A 17,568-nucleotide genomic window follows, 5' to 3' on the forward strand; every position below is an offset into this window, starting at 1 on the left:
CGCTTGGGCGCCAAACCCGAGTAGTCGGGTTTTCATAGTTATTTCTTTTATTCGATATTTCCATTCATTACAGGCACACGGACATCTGGGTTAACATGGGGAATCATTTTGAGAATGCCAATGTGCAATACCGGCCGCATCCACCCAGGTGGCAATATCGAGCACCCTTTGAAACATGATATCTTGACCTGTGGGTCGATCAGAAGTCTCCAGTCGGATTTCTATTGGTCAGGCAAGGGGACCGGTTGTCCCGATCGGATTGAGAAGCGTGAATTGCCCAATAGAGGAGAGTGCAGGGGGCTCCCATGTCACAGATACCCCCCCCCCCCCCCCCCCCGCACATTTATGAAAAAATAGCACTGACAACACAATAAGAAAAATTATTAAATAAGCCATATGTTTAGCACTCTTTCCCCCGTTGGCGGTTTTGAGGGGAATCAGCTCTCCTGTTGAAGAAGCCCCCCCCTAGAGACGGAGATATCCCCCAAAGGAGATTCTCCAAGCCTCTCTTCATGTCCAACATTTTGAATTCTTGTCCTTCACAATTGTCCAATTACTGCATGATGTGTGGCGGATTATGTTGGCGACACCAATACTGGGACTCGCGATCAGATAATTGGAATATTCTTTTTGGGGTACATCCTAGTGAAGGTAAGGCCTATATGGCATCATTCCTGCTGTGATCCAACCATGATTTCACTTCGATCACAATATATGTGTGTATTTTACTCCACAACGTGTGCCGTTGGTGACGATCAAAGCATCAAAGACTAAACAATTATTTCTTTAACACATATTGAATGATATAGTCGATGTCAAATGAGCCATAGTATTGTATCCATAGCTATAATATAGAATATAGTTATAGCCCTGCAAACACTGCCACGTATTCCTATACTTTACAGCGTCGTCCTTTTAACAACACGTCACGCATATCGCTGTGGCGTCCAAGTGTTAACAATTGTGTGTATTGAGCTGTACTGTATTGTACCCATTCTGCAATCTGTTAATAAAATGTTCAATCAATCAATCAACTAGCCATGTGACTGTTAGCGATGCATCAACTAGCCATGTGACTGTTAGCGATGCATCAACTAGCCATGTGACTGTTAGCGATGCATCAACAAGCCATGTGACCATTAGTGATTGAGGCAGTGATGGGTACAGTACATGGTCAGTCTACTACATTAAATATGGTGTAACACACACACTCATTATCTGGGGGGGCTGAACACGGTTAAGCTACAACGATGTTTCTTACCAGACAGATGGGTGGGGTGTTTGGGGGGGAGGGGTGTATAAGTAAGACATATGCAGGCTCTTGATAACCCCTTTGGCTAACCCAGTTGACTTGACCCGTTTGTACAGTAACCCCCCCCACACACACACACTCACCTATACTGAGTGAAAATGCAATTACGCCCATTCTCTGGATATCTTCTGATGGATAAACACACACACACACAGGCTCCTCCTGTCTGCTTCCCCCACCCAGCCACGGTCTGCTTATCTGCTAGATGAGCCATTCACATGTGGAAGGTGTTAAGAGGGGCTTGTGTGTGGATGTGTGGGTAGGTAGGAATCTTGGCTGTGAGAGAGAGAGAGGTAGGAGCGGAAGTAAAATAGGACACTTATGGGCAGAAATGCACAGAATGAGAAAATATAATTACATCAACATTTGATGTGGCCGACTCTGTTGCTACCAACATGTCAATCATTTACGCCTGAGCTCTACTGGATATAGACTGGGGAGATGTCCTTCTTGCATTATTACTAGTTTCTGTACAACTCCCCACAATAACAATATTTACAACATAATTACAAAAATAAGGGAGATGTCATTTAAAGAATTGGCAAAACAATTAAAATTTTGGACTAATGAAAAACAAGCTGTCTTGTCCTCCATAAAGCATATCTTTATTCTCATAAACATTAGTTTTTTCAGGTACACAGTCACAAGCACAAACACTTTGTCATTTTTTTGAGTCACCTATTTTTTGTGTGAACTGAAAACATGACATAACCTATGTGATTTTTCCACACATTTTGATTTGTTGTGCTGACAGTCGGTCGTCTGTTTTCTTATCTCACTGCTGAGGGAAGAGCCTGCCTCTTATTTAGTCACATCCTGGTTTGAGTCAAGGAGACTATACAAGAAGGAAGGGTCATCTAATCACTGTGTAGCAAAGACAGTGTGGACACTTTAATTTCGGCCGGCATTGAGCTTCAATAGAACTGGCACCATGCAGAGCATAGAATCCTGGTAATCTGATGTGATGATCCTTCCTTCTTTTATAGTTTCCTTGGTTTGAGTCTAGGGGCTAGAAATCAAAGAACAAGTGGTTGACAGTAGAAACTCAATGTTAGCATAGCTCTACAACTCCAGCTAAGATGGTGCTAGCATAGCTCTACAACCACCATGTTACAAACCCAGTGTTAGCATAGCTCCATCATCATCATGGTACAAACTCAGCGTTAGCATAGTTCTACAACCAGGTTCTATGAACAGCAGAATATATATTGTTTTTACCTGACCAATACAACCACCGACTACGTTTATATGCATGGAGTAACCCGGGTATTGGCCATATTCAGGTTAAGTTGTTTACACGCATGGTGGATAGCCTACACTTGAGTATCCCTGCTTCCTTGAATAAACCATTTAGATTTTGAATATTCCTGTCAAATATGTGGCATCCAGCCCACAGAAAGAACGGTCCACGCACTCGCAAAATAAAAAATTAGCTCCCTCCTTGATTGAGCAATAGTAAGATACTATTAATAGACTGGAAATATATATGATAATGATTATGCATCTCCTCAGACATGCCATGTTTTACATCTTGTCTACATCAAAATGAACAATGACCATTCAACTATGACCTTGTGTGAGGTCGACTGAGCTTGACAGATTAACATGTTTACATGCCACAGTAACCCAGTTTAAGATCGGAGCAAGCCGGGCATTTTAACTGGATTTCTAATAACCGGAGTAAGCCGGGCATTTTAACTGGATTTCTCATAACCGGAATACAAGCTTAAGCTAGGTTATTGTAGCTGGGTTATAACGTTTAAATATGAGTCTACCCAAAAGCAGGTTCCCTTAAGTAGTCCGGGTTAAGAAGGGACTTCAGCGTGCATGTAAACATAGCCAAAAACTTGTCCTTCATTTGTAGTCCCCATGTCTTTGTGTCAGACCCATAAGGACAGCTCTCCATGGCTTTAGTTGCCAACCTGGCAATGATATAGTCGTCCTTTACTCTCCTCTATCACAAGATGGAACAAAGCAGCTGATTCACTAGTTATGTAAATATATATTTTCTCAATATATATCTATATTCTTCTATCAATATAAGTCTTCTATATATATATAGAATATGTATAATTTGGTAGGGTTTTAAAACATTCAAGGTACATTCACTTGACCCTGTGATTTTCTTTTCTCCATATTAACGGTATACACAGACAAACGGTGAGAAAATACAGCTACTCCCCCCTCCCAAAATAGTAAACCACCTGCCGCCCAAGAAAAACAAGACTTTAAACATCCCAAGTTAGAAGAAGCAAACCGAACAGAACACAAATGTCTCAGCGCTGGTTCTTTCAACGACCAACTACAAGCATGAATACACTAAAAAGTATTTTTTTTGTCTCGAGTAGAAAATAGCATATCTTTCTGGACATAACAGTTTTGATATCCCTCTGTCATCATCAGTATCATCATCACAGGGTGTACAGAATTCCACAGGTACGTACATTAGCTGGCAACAACAGATAGGCAGTTTAAAAACGTTTCCTGTTTTCGTCTTTATAAAAAAAAGAAAAGTAGTGGCTATAAGCTTTTAAATGCAAATTCACTTCTACGATCACTAGTGTGTTTAGACCCTTGGCATATCATAGAATACATATAGGCATTTATCAAACAAGTCACAGAACTGGTGCCTGGCCTACAGAGGACCATGTTGATTAGAGGCCAGATGAAAACAGCAATACTAATTATATATATATATCTATATATCCTTTTTGTATTTTCAGAAGGCCACAAGGATGTCACTTGGGTGCTCTGTTGCTGGTACAAATGGTTTATCCTTCCAGGGTAAAAGTTGTAAGAGACCCCTATACAATACTATCCTCGACAGGACTGTTTAAATGTCAAATCTCTAATAGTGGGAAACTACAACCTCTAGGTAAAAGAGCCCCCCTTGGTACTGCACCGTGTTTACAAATTTGTGTTTTGATCCGATGTGCGAGTGTGTGTGGGAGGAGTTGTAAGAGTGCTCTCAGCGGCAGGCACCAACTGCCATGATTTAGAAATACCACAACATCAGTAAACTCTTTTTTCACCTAAACATTTCATGAGTTTGACAACATTTTAAGAGGGAAGTTTGATATGCAATTGCTAAATTGATCTTCAATGCCTAGTTTGACAGTTCAAATACAGTACATCGCAAAACCAAATATAGAGGTGGTGCAAATGCATACAAAGTCAATTCTTATCTTACTACGGATGGTATATTTCAGACAGACAGAATTGAAAGATGCGAACAGACATATTGTGCATAGATCACTAGATTTCATGGGCATATAACAAGATGACAAACATAAATAGGCTACTTAACCTACAAACATGAACTCTGCACAATAGTGATGTAACTAAGAGATTCACTGACTTGGGCAAGTTGTAAAAGTGTTGCTGGTCTGATTACAGGAGTCTAGGTGAGACTCCGGCTTTGTGTCGTGGCACCCTCTTGCGTTTATGTTTACAGCCATTATTGATTTCACTGGGAAATGATTTCAAATAAAATACTTGTCGTTGACCAATTTGAAAGATATTCTAGAATTCAGGTCCTTGGCCTGCTGTCAGTCTATGTCCGAGGGTTAATCCAAATCGGAAATGTAGAAGAACTGTAGAAGTTATGGCTGGTGCAGACAGCCGGAGACAGAACCACAGGAGTGATTGCAATACCCCCTCCAGCGCTTCACACTGTAAAAATACAGGTTGTAATTTCCAACTATTACAGATTCTTCTACCTTTAAGTTTACATGTTCCAAGTGTTAACTGAGGATTTATATTTTCAGTTACCGGAGCAATGTTACATATAAGGGTTTTAACTGTAACAACAACCAATAGAGAACACTACGCCCTTGTTATGGAATTTTATGTTCCTCAGTATTTATAACAATTTAACTGTGTCTAGTAGGTTATAATTGATCCTTAAATCACAAACTTAAATAAGCAGTAGAAAGAAAGAAAACCACCCTGTTCATTTTCAACAGGATATTAAAACGTATAATTAAAAAACAACATGAATTCCAAAACTTAACAGTGCAATCGAAAAATAAGGACATGAGACAATAATAATAACAATAAAGTCTATAAAATTGGATCCTCTGAACTGTAGAGAGCATCCCAAATGCACTCTAGCGCAAAGATCAACTTTCACTCTTGGCTCCACTTTATTTTCTTTTTAGGACCATGTGGAGTCAAATGCTTTATTGGTGAAAGATGAAACTAGCACTAAAGACACATGAGAAAACTCTCCATCCCTGTGCTACTGACTATTATCAGGACTAACTGAGTGTATGTGTGTGTGTGAGGGAGAGCCACTATGCAGGGCTCGGAGCCCGTCCTGGGGCTAGGCTGACTAGTGTGGGCTCAGAGTAGGTGTGTCCATGTCCCCCTCTGCCTCGCCCTCCCCCTGGCCAGAGTAGGTGCTCAGGGCATCCCAGAGCAGGCCGGGCTGCTCACAGTAGTGGCGATTCCTCCAGTGGTCCAGCACCTCCTCCTTACTGTCCAACACCTGGCTGCACAGCACACAGTTAAACGCCAAGCCCGCCGCCAGGACGCCCAGCCCCCCACCGTCGTCTTGGAACGAAGGGATCTCGCCTTCCTCCCCCTCCCCTCCTCGATGATGGGATAGGATGTGCCTCTTGAGTTTGGAGAAGGAGAAGAACTCCTCGTCGCAGCTGCCGCACTTGACCAGGTTCCGCTTCTCGTTCAGCTGCCGCCAATAATGTGCGGCGTGTTTGACCAGCTCGTCCTCCGCCTCGCGGCCTCCTCCCTGCACGGCCTGGCCGTCGCGCAGCCTCACCTGCACCTCCTCGCCGTGCACGTACAGCAGATGCAGCTTCATGTCGGCGAAGGTAGGCGTGATGGCCTGGCAGCGTCCGCACTTGATCTGCAGCTCGACAGGGTCTTCCCTCTCCTGGCCCTGCTCATCCGATGGCTCTGGGGAGTTGGCACTGAGAGAGATAAGGTGGTGAAGACATACTGCATGATAGGGGTGTGCAAAACAAATAAAAGAAAATATCAATTCACATTATAATCACGATTCCATTTAAAAATCTATTCAAATTCCAAAAAAAGAATAGATGAATACAAAAATGTGCCTTGCTTTGCCCGCGATAAATTACTGCCTTTATGTTTCGTACTGAGTGGACTAAACTGGAAAATAAATCACTCAAGGTTTATGTTGAGTTTACATTTGATTCAGTGTAATTCTTTTCTTTGAGACATATTAAAGTGTCTACCACAATCAAATGGGAAAAGTAACTCAAAACTGCAATCTAGAATCAAAACTATGCATGTGTTGAATCAAGAATCAATTATGAATCAAGAATCAATTTTGACTTGAATGGCGGCCAAGAATAAAAATGAAATACAATTGTGACATTTCCAGAATTTTTCCTGCCTCATAAGTCCTCCACTATTTATGAAAAAGCACTTTTGAAAATAATCAATTGATATTATTAACACTATGATCGCCGCGGACGAGTTTTCACGTCATTCCTAGCCATGCTCATTCTGCCGAAGACGCCGTAACTCGTCTTTGATGTCAATATTTCAAAAATCTGCATCGAAATCATATTTCCTTTCCGGAGCCCTGAGACACACTGCTGATCTCCTCTCAACTATCTAGCGGTTCAAGAGCGCCATCTGGTGGCAGATCGGCAGATCGCCAACCGGAAATTAACCTTTGAACCGGTAGTGCTCATCCATATGTGGTCCGGCCACTCGCTATCGTTAGAGAGACTCCGTATTGACACAGTGCACATCGATCGGTGCAAATAACTCGAAAAAACAACATGATTTGGACGTATATACTATTATACAACCTGGAAATGGATCGGGCATTTCTCCATCCCATAATAGAAAAAATTCTGTTCCACGCTCATCTGCCAGCGGCGCGAGGAAGCCACGGTAAGATACAGCGTTATTTTCTAACGTCTTCTATACTAACTGATCTGATGAACATATGACCCACTCTGGATGAATCATCTAACGCTGCCCACGGAATTATAAACGATCCCCCGCCCATCCGGTCATCATCAGATGATGCGTAGAAACTTCTAGAACCACGTCCAGTTGACATTTTTTATCTCGCACAGATTCCTACCAAACTGTATTTGATCATCAATATAATGCATTTAGGGCTATAAATCACGTTCTGAAGAAAGCTGCAGAAAACGATAAAAACATACTTATACTTTAGTGTTACAAAGGATCAGATTAAACCGAATATATATATTTATTTATTGATATATATTGCATAGTATTTGTATATCGTTTGATATCCCTTGTATATTCCTTGTACATATACACGGAATATCCCTTTAGTCCAGCCCATAATATTCCATTCTCCTATTGGACAGCGGTCCACCGGCGCCAGGGACCGGCCTCCGGAGCCAGGTTCAAAGTCACCGACACGACATGTCTGTACTTGCCCCGGCCCTGCCCAGGGATACGGCGACAGAAATGAGAGTGGCACTATTTGTTCACCGTGCGTATAAATACGGCGCAGGTGAATGTAGAAGCCCCTTAGCCCCTTACCTCCGTACCCTTCGTCCTTTTAGCATGTTACGGATAAGTTGAAGCCTCACCCACGATACAACGTGCGGTGAAGTATGGCCTGTTTGGCCTCAGAATAGAGCATCGAGACCACGTGCGAATTAGTAACTGAATTGTCAGAGTTTGGCGCTATACCGTCGAGTGCGACATATTTCTATTGAGTCTTTAATAGTCTATTTGTGTATAGCAGGGGTGCCTAACCTTTTTTGAACCAAGATCTACTTTTTAATTTACCACCTAGCCGAGAGCTACCAGCCAAAATTGTATAATTGTAAGCCGTCATTTGAGGCTTTATAAAAGCAGCATAATGAACACAAATCTGTCAGTGCCGAGTCCGACCTCATCTTAAATAACAAACAGCATTGCTTGTTGTAGTTAACAAGGAGAGGCAGAGTTGATTTAGCAAAAAAAAAATTTTTTTTTTTAATAATCAAATTTTATTAATCAAGATCTACTTGAAATCAGCCCGCGATCTACCTGTCGATCGCGATCGACTGGTTGGGCACCACTGGTGTATAGTGTATCGTGCGGTTAGAATTCTATAGTGACCAGCATCTCCAACGCTTTCTCGTATTAGCTAGAGTTCTTATCCAGGCTGGGCCGACCGCATGGCGCTTTCACCCGAGGAGACCTAGGCGAGGACCGTATGGACATGTACACTGGATTAATCTACCCGACGACTACATAGCCCTTTGCGGCTGGAATATATTTGCTTTGGTCCTATGATTTATGGAGCGGATAATCGCCGACGCCTGCACGTGTTGGATTTACCCCGAGAGGAGTCAAGTCGAGTCGGCGCTCAGAGAGCCTGAGGCCGCCTAGCTTTCTTCACTGTAGAGCTACAGTCTACAAGAGAACCAAGCTGTATTCGTCTGTGGATCAAGAGACTACTGCACTGGCTTCTGTACCTGAAGTCTCCCTAGTCATCGTTGACCAGACGTCCTACTACCGACAGATCTTCTACCCCCTTGCTGGCTTACAACCAGTGGGAACCCTTTCCAGTATCTCCCGCTATTACTAGTGTACCATAGATATAATTCCCTAAGATTCAGGTTGTATAATTACCTCCTGCGTAACCAGAGAATGGACATTCGTTATTGATTTGCCTACGCATACTCCTTTGCCTTACAAGTGCATTCAAAGAATAATGTAAAGTATCCTATGTACCTTTTGCTCCATTAAATACTTGATTAATACCTTTGACTGGAACCGATTTCATTGTGGGAAGTGTTCATCATATTCATATATCGTGTACTGTATGGCCAGTAATTAAAGTACATAAAGCGGTAGTGGTTTAATGATACCATACTTATCAATACAGTCAGGGAATTGTACCCCTCAGTTACAATTGGTCCTTCGAGCCGGAGAATAACTAGTGTAATATTAATATAGTGGTATTAATATTGAAATGGCCTATGATGAACACTCCACAAAACGGTCCTCCTAAAGTAGATCGCCCGCAGCGTAGACGGCAGCCACCTCAGTACTTAGAGGATTACGTTGCCAGTCCACTACCTAGCCTTCTACAGACGGTAAACGCGGAAAAAGTAGAAAGTAAAATTATGTCCGACCCTATCAACCAGGCTACCCCGCCAACAGAGGCCCTAGTGGGTTCTAATGTAACTGACCAAGCTCACGGTAGGGACCAGGAGGGAACTGACACGACTTTACCCCCCGCCAAGACCGAAGAAGTAGTCCCCGGAGAGCTCCAGGAGAAAGACAACCCTCCAGAGATGGAACTCTGCCCGGTACAAGAAGAGGAGAGCGCCCAGGAGATAGAGCTCCAGGACTCCCCGCAGGAGAACGCATCTCCAACGAGTACTGCCAGGAGCGGATCACCTCAACCAGCGTCTTCCCCCAGCGAGGCGGACAAGATGCTGGCACAGGCGTTCCTCGCCAGCCTAGCAGCCTCAACAGAGCGTGATCGACTCCAAGCACAGACGCTTAGTGAGCGCGAACATTCTTCCATGGAAAGAGAACGCCTCCAAGCGCAGCAACGGAGCGACGAAGATCGTATACGTCTAGAGATTAGACGCCTTCAGACGGAAGAGAATATGGTAAGAGACCACGCCGAAGCCCAGCGCGCCGCCGCCGAAGCCCAGCGCGCCGCTGCCCAAAGAGAAGCAGAGCGCGACATCGCTCTCACCAAGCGCGAAGCCGAGCGCGACCGATTACAAGCGCAGCTAATGGAGCAGCTGATCGCCAGGGCAACACCCCCTCCCTCCGCACGGGGTTCCTGGGCCTCGTCAAGACACGGGTCAAGGGCACCCTCCCCTAACCGATCAAGCGACCCTGAGCCCGACCACCAGAGAGAGCCTATACCCCCCTCCGAACTCCTTCCCCGACCGGTCCCAGTGAGACCCAGCTACAAGGAAGGAACGGTATACACCGCGGAGAGGCTAAATAGACGACTACAGGATCTAGAGGACCTGACAGAAGAAGAAGAAGAGGGAGAGGAGGAGAGTCAAGCCCGACAGCACCACAGTACTCCACAGGACCAGGAGGTCCAGTACAGCCCAGGCTCTACCCCCGCGGCTCTGCGCTACAGACCCCCGACTCAATTCACGGGTGAGATTGACGCACGACCAGTCCCGAGGAATAGCACCTGGATACGCGGGCCATGGTACCCTGCCGGTACCAGCCCACCGAGAGGCGTAAGAGGAGACTCGCCTAGGAGGCCTCTCTTCCAACGCTCACCGATGTGCCAGCCATCTACGGCATCATACATTGGCACACCGACGTTTCCAGACTTCACCCATGAGAACAGAGCACAGTACACGGAGCTACGGATGTGCTTAGAGACAATGATGGCTGATGTAGCTGATGAACGCCACAAGTATGCTATCCTATTGAAGCACCTCAAGGTGCCCCGAGCGCACAATATAGCGCTGGCCTATGCCACCTCTACTACCCCATACACAGCGGCTCTAGCAGCACTCGACCAAAGATATGGACGCATATGGGACTACGTAATACAAGAGATAAGGCATATTGACCGCCTACCCCCAGCAACAGACAATCGCTCACTAGACGACCTGTCTATCAAGGTACAATCCCTGGTAGGGATGCTGGGGGCGCAACGAGAAAAGGGTATGCACGAACTATACGCAAACTCTAATGTCGAGAGGATTTTAGAGAAGCTTCCGCCCGCCCGACAAGAGCGCTTCAGGCGGCAAAGAGACCACCGTGATCCTAACGGTCCCGAGCCATCCCTCCTAGACCTAGCCGACTTCCTGGCGAGAGAAGTCAGCAGCCTGCGATTGGATACGTTCGTGCGGAGCACACCAAGCTCCAGAGAGGGACCTAGGAGAGCAAACGATGGCCGAAGATTGGTGACTGTCATGCACCAATCAGAACCAGTACCGAGCAGCAAGAACCACAGTACCCCCTCGATGAAAGAGAAGTGGAAGATGGTGTGCCCGTACTGCGAGAAAGAACACTGGTTGTCACAATGTGACACATTCAAGAAGATGACCGCCGACGAAGTGGGTCAATGGATAAAGTCCAACCGACGCTGTTACCGATGTGCGCGCAGTCACATGGCAGCCGAGTGCCGCTTAAAGAAGAGGTGTAGTCGGTGTGACGGAGCCCACCTAGATGTCCTACACGACAGTAACAGAAGAAAGCCTGCACCCTCAAGCAGCACAAAGGCAAGTGTTATGTACATTGACCCCGTCAGCAGCGGGGGCGCCCGAGTGCTCTTAAAAGGTGGTCCGTGTAACACTGAGTTACCAAGACAAGGTCATGGACACTTACGCCGTCCTTGACGACGGGTCAGAGAAGACCCTTCTCCTCGCATCCGCTGCGGCCCAGCTGGGGCTGCGGGGGAGCGAAAACCAGATGACGATTCGGACAATAAGAAGATATCTAAAGACGATAAAGGGCGAGAATGTCTCCTTCACTATCGCAGCAAGCGGGCAGCCAGAGAGACGGTATAGGATTACTAATGCTTTCACCAGCCAAGAAATAGGCCTGTCGCAGTACACCTACCCCATCGCCAAGCTGATGGATAAATATGTGCACCTGCGTCAACTACCTATCCCGCTCATAGACTGTGCCACCCCGACCCTGCTGATAGGCTCCGACCATGCAGACCTCATAGTCCCGATAGACCGGGTCCACACAGGGCCCAGAGGCTGTCCTGCAGCAGTCGAGACCCGCCTAGGATGGACATTACAAGGCCCCCTCGCTAAGTCTCTTAACCAAACAGCAGCCACTAGCTGCCTCCACTCCAGAGTGACAGAAGAAGACACCACCCTCCTACAGCATGTCGAGAGGCTATGGACACTAGAGACAATGCCCTTTAAGAACGAAAAGAAAGACATTCGTTCCAAGGAAGACATTTACGCCATAGCACTCCTCGAGCAAGGGACAAAGAGAGTCAAAGTCAACGGAGTGATGAGATACGCAACTCCACTCTTGAGGCGAGAGGGTATGCCCACCTTCCACGCCCCAAAAGAAGCGACGGAGCGGTATCTATTGAACACAGAGCGGCGCCTAGCCAGAGACCCCGCTCAAGAGACTGTGTACCGCGCTGAGATTAACAAGCTAATCACAGCGGGACACAAAGAAAATTGACATTAAAGAGGCCGATCAGACGACCGAATCATGGTACGTGCCGCACCACAAAGTCCACCACAACGGCAAGGATCGTATTGTGTTCAACTGCAGCTACCAGATCGGATCACAAAATCTGAATAAAGAGCTCTTGCCCGGCCCAACACTCGGCCCCTCCCTACTAGGCGTGTTACTACGTTTCCGCCAGGACAAGGTGGCCATCAGCGGCGACATCAAAGGGATGTTCCTGCAGGTGAGACTAGTGGAGGAGGACAAGCCCCTGCTGCGGTTCCTATGGAGAGAGAGGATCGGGGATGAGCAACCAGCCATCTATCAATGGGAAGTCCTCCCTTTCGGAACCACATGCAGCCCATGCTGTGCTACGTTTGCACTGCAAAAACACGTCGCAGAGGACCCAGCAGCTGATGAAGAGGTCCGAAAAAGTGTAGAAAATAGTTTCTACATGAACAACTGTCTGCAAAGCGTCTCGACGCCAGAAGAAGCCGAGGCCCTTCTACTCAAGCTCCGCGCCTCCCTGATCAAAGGCGGCTTTGATCTCAGGCAGTGGGCCAGCAGCGACCCGCAAGTATTGCGCAGCCTCTCCCCAGAGGACAAGGCAGCAAGCAGCGAGACCTGGATGGCGACCATCCCAGGAGAAGCCCAAGAAATGACATTAGGACTAGTCTGGCGCTTCAAAACAGACTCGCTCCATTATAAACACACACCCCTGACCAAGGAGCAGGGAAGGTCGACTGCACTACCGACCACCAGACGGAGTGTATACAGAACACTCGCCAGACAATATGACCCGTTGGGATGTATTCTACCTTACACCACCAGGGCAAAGATGATTGTAAGAGCGTTATGGGACAAGGACCAGGGCTGGGACGACCCCATACCCGAACACCTTGCATCCACATGGAGAGAGTGGGAGACGGAACTCAGCTCACTCCCAGGTGTTAACATACACCGCAGCTACTTCCCACCCACAGTGAGGCCGGAGACGTGCCAGATGGACCTGCACGTCTTCAGCGACGCCTCCGAAGTAGCCTACGGCTTGGTGGCCTACTTGCGTGCCCGAGAGGAGGGAGGAGAAATACATGCTGCTTTCATCCTGGCTCGCTCAAGAATAGCCCCACGAAAGCAACAATCTATCCCGCGTCTAGAGCTCTGCGCAGCCCTAGCAGGAGCGCACCTCGCCACGTTAATCCAACGTGAACTCACCATTCCGGTGCAAAGAACAATCTTGTGGTCAGACTCCACGACAGTACTCACATGGATCCGGTCTGATTCGTGCAGATACAAGGTCTTCGTGGGGGTCAGAGTCACAGAGATTCAAGATTTAACAGAAGTAGCAAGCTGGAGGTATGTGGACACAAAACACAACCCAGCTGACGTCATCACCCGGGGAATGTCCCTGGATGACCTCACCCGTCACAACCCATACAGTGACGGACCAGAGTTTCTCAAGCTCCCGGAAGAAGAGTGGCCTACACCCACCCCACGGGAGGCGAGTAAAGAGGCCGAAAACAAGAAATCTGTGTTCTGTGGATTGAACACACTCGTCTCCACAGACCCCGACATAGACGATTGCCTCACCCTAGAGAGTGCGCAGCTAAAGACATTTCTGTGGCACCACCCAGAGGTTCAGCCCACTACTGACATTTCAGCAGCTGACTACGAAGAAGCAGAACTTCTTCTACTACAACGAGCCCAGAGAGACTCGTTCCCCGATGAGCTAGACTGTCTACAGGGAGCAAAGCCCGTCCCATCAGACAGCAGACTGCTCCACCTAGCACCCGAGAGCGACGCCCATAGTCTCATCAGAGTGGGTGGTCGTCTGCGGAGAGCCCCAGACTTACCGGATGACGTCAAGTACCCGATAGTCTTGAACAGCCGACACAAGGTCACAGAGCTGATCATAAAGAAATACGACGAGGATGTGCACCACGCAGGGGCAGAGAGAGTCTTCGCGGAGATCAGACGTCGTTATTGGATACTGCAAGGGAGAGAAGCAGTGCGGCGCTTCCAGCGAACCTGTCTAGACTGTCGTAAGTGGCGAGCGCAGCCCAGTATACCCCGGATGGCTGACCTACCTCCCTGTCGCCTCCGACTCGGCGACAAGCCCTTTCACTCCACCGGTATGGACTGTTTCGGCCCGCTGTATATAAAGAAAGGAAGAGGAACCGAGAAGCGGTGGGGTATTGTATTCAAATGCATGACCACCCGAGCGATGCATATAGAACTCCTTCCAACCATGAGCACAGACTCATTCCTTATGGCCTTCCGAAGATTCACATCGCGGAAAGGCAAACCGTCTATATTGTTGTCTGATCACGGGACAAACTTCAAAGGCGGAGAAAGAGAGCTGAGAGAGAGCTTCCAAGCTATGGGCCCAGAAATTAAGACCCACCTCGCTCCATCCCAGATTGACTTCCAGTTTAATCCCCCGAACGCACCTCACTTCGGTGGAACTTGGGAACGAGAAGTACGTTCAATAAAGACAGCCCTGTACGCCGTGCTTGGGGCCCAGACCGTGGCGGAAGAAGTCCTAATGACAGTCCTCACGGAGATCGAGGGAGTATTGAACTCAAAGCCCCTCGGTTACGTCTCAAGTGATGTAGCAGATGTCGACCCAGTCACCCCCAACACACTCTTGATGGGGCAGCTGGACCCCGCGCTACCCCAGACAATGTACAGGCCTGAAGAAGCGAACGGCCGAAGAATGTGGAGGTACAGTCAAGTATTGGCTGACAAGTTTTGGAACAGCTTCCTACTCCACTACCTACCGTCTCTACAGACCCGCCAGAAATGGGTAAAAGAGAGAGACAATTTGACAGAAGGAACAGTCGTCATGATTATCGACCAGTCACTACCCCGAGCTATGTGGCCGGCTGGCCGCGTAAGCAAAGTGATCACCGGTGCCGACGGAAAGGTCCGAGCAGCTGAAGTGCTCGTCCAAGGGCGGACCTACACCCGACCCGTGGCGAGGCTAATAGAACTACCAAGGCTCCCCGATACTATCGATGACGACCATGACCCCATGACTTTGTGAACTGACTGACCCTCACAGCAGACATTGAGTAGTGGACAGTGCGGTTAATCTGTCTCTGCTTAGCTAATTAGGTGGGACTAATTAGGGGGCGGCTGTTACAAAGGATCAGATTAAACCGAATATATATATTTATTTATTGATATATATTGCATAGTATTTGTATATCGTTTGATATCCCTTGTATATTCCTTGTACATATACACGGAATATCCCTTTAGTCCAGCCCATAATATTCCATTCTCCTATTGGACAGCGGTCCACCGGCGCCAGGGACCGGCCTCCGGAGCCAGGTTCAAAGTCACCGACACGACATGTCTGTACTTGCCCCGGCCCTGCCCAGGGATACGGCGACAGAAATGAGAGTGGCACTATTTGTTCACCGTGCGTATAAATACGGCGCAGGTGAATGTAGAAGCCCCTTAGCCCCTTACCTCCGTACCCTTCGTCCTTTTAGCATGTTACGGATAAGTTGAAGCCTCACCCACGATACAACGTGCGGTGAAGTATGGCCTGTTTGGCCTCAGAATAGAGCATCGAGACCGCGTGCGAATTAGTAACTGAATTGTCAGAGTTTGGCGCTATACCGTCGAGTGCGACATATTTCTATTGAGTCTTTAATAGTCTATTTGTGTATAGTGTATCGTGCGGTTAGAATTCTATAGTGACCAGCATCTCCAACGCTTTCTAGTATTAGCTAGAGTTCTTATCCAGGCTGGGCCGACCGCATGGCGCTTTCACCCGAGGAGACCTAGGCGAGGACCGTATGGACATGTACACTGGATTAATCTACCCGACGACTACATAGCCCTTTGCGGCTGGAATATATTTGCTTTGGTCCTATGATTTATGGAGCGGATAATCGCCGACGCCTGCACGTGTTGGATTTACCCCGAGAGGAGTCAAGTCGAGTCGGCGCTCAGAGAGCCTGAGGCCGCCTAGCTTTCTTCACTGTAGAGCTACAGTCTACAAGAGAACCAAGCTGTATTCGTCTGTGGATCAAGAGACTACTGCACCGGCTTCTGTACCTGAAGTCTCCCTAGTCATCGTTGACCAGACGTCCTACTACCGACAGATCTTCTACCCCCTTGCTGGCTTACAACCAGTGGGAACCCTTTCCAGTATCTCCCGCTATTACTAGTGTACCATAGATATAATTCCCTAAGATTCAGGTTGTATAATTACCTCCTGCGTAACCAGAGAATGGACATTCGTTATTGATTTGCCTATGCATACTCCTTTGCCTTACAAGTGCATTCAAAGAATAATGTAAAGTATCCTATGTACCTTTTGCTCCATTAAATACTTGATTAATACCTTTGACTGGAACCGATTTCATTGTGGGAAGTGTTCATCATATTCATATATCGTGTACTGTATGGCCAGTAATTAAAGTACATAAAGCGGTAGTGGTTTAATGATACCATACTTATCAATACAGTCAGGGAATTGTACCCCTCAGTTACACTTTAGACCATATTTTAGTATGAATATGTGAATGAAAAAGTTTTAACGTTGCTACACCCTGAACAATACATATAGGACATTGAATGGGCCATAATAATGGCAATTTAGCAATAGAATTTAAAAAGTTATAGCCCTGCAAAGAAGGGGAACTTCTCCATAGACAAATAGAGCTGGCGAGGGATGGTAAATTATTAATTTAACCCATGGCGATTAAAGTGTTAATCGAACCATCTCACTTTTTTCTTTTTTTTTATCCACTTTTTCTCCCATTTCCTATATTTTCTCCCATCCCAATTTCGTATCATCCAATTCAACCCTCCCCTGTCACGAACGCTGTTTCTTGCCTCCCACAAGCCGGCTGCAATGTGGACTAAGTCATACATAGCACAAGTCCCCTCCGGTACTTGAGGTAACAGCAGTCGCATCTTTTCACCTGCGCAGCTCGATCTCTCAGTGGCGAGGAGTAACGCGTGGGAGGCTCACGCTGCCCCCGACACTTCCTGATTCTACTGCGCAGGCGCACCAACCGACCTGTAGGAGTCGCTGTCCACAACGCCCGATCCCCACCCATCAGTTTCCCACCCCCTAATACGCCAATGTGTATTAGTACGGACGACCAGCTAAACTGAAAGCAAATGTGGAG

At 47.1% G+C, this 17,568-nt stretch overlaps 1 protein-coding gene across 1 annotated transcript in view; it reads right to left on the reverse strand.

The window, feature by feature from the left end:
* Positions 1 to 1,906: 1,906 nt before the first annotated feature.
* Positions 1,907 to 17,568, reverse strand: part of znf438 (zinc finger protein 438) — a 101,089-nt gene continuing 85,427 nt past the window's right edge. Inside the window, exon 4 of the mRNA XM_084325583.1 lies at positions 1,907 to 6,243. Coding sequence (XP_084181709.1) covers positions 5,646 to 6,243 — 598 coding nt within the window. The 3' untranslated portion in view covers positions 1,907 to 5,645. The remainder of the gene's footprint in view (positions 6,244 to 17,568) is intronic.

Source organism: Notolepis coatsorum (genome assembly GCF_963971535.1).
Source record: "Notolepis coatsorum genome assembly, chromosome: 12".
NCBI lineage: Eukaryota > Metazoa > Chordata > Actinopteri > Aulopiformes > Paralepididae > Notolepis > Notolepis coatsorum.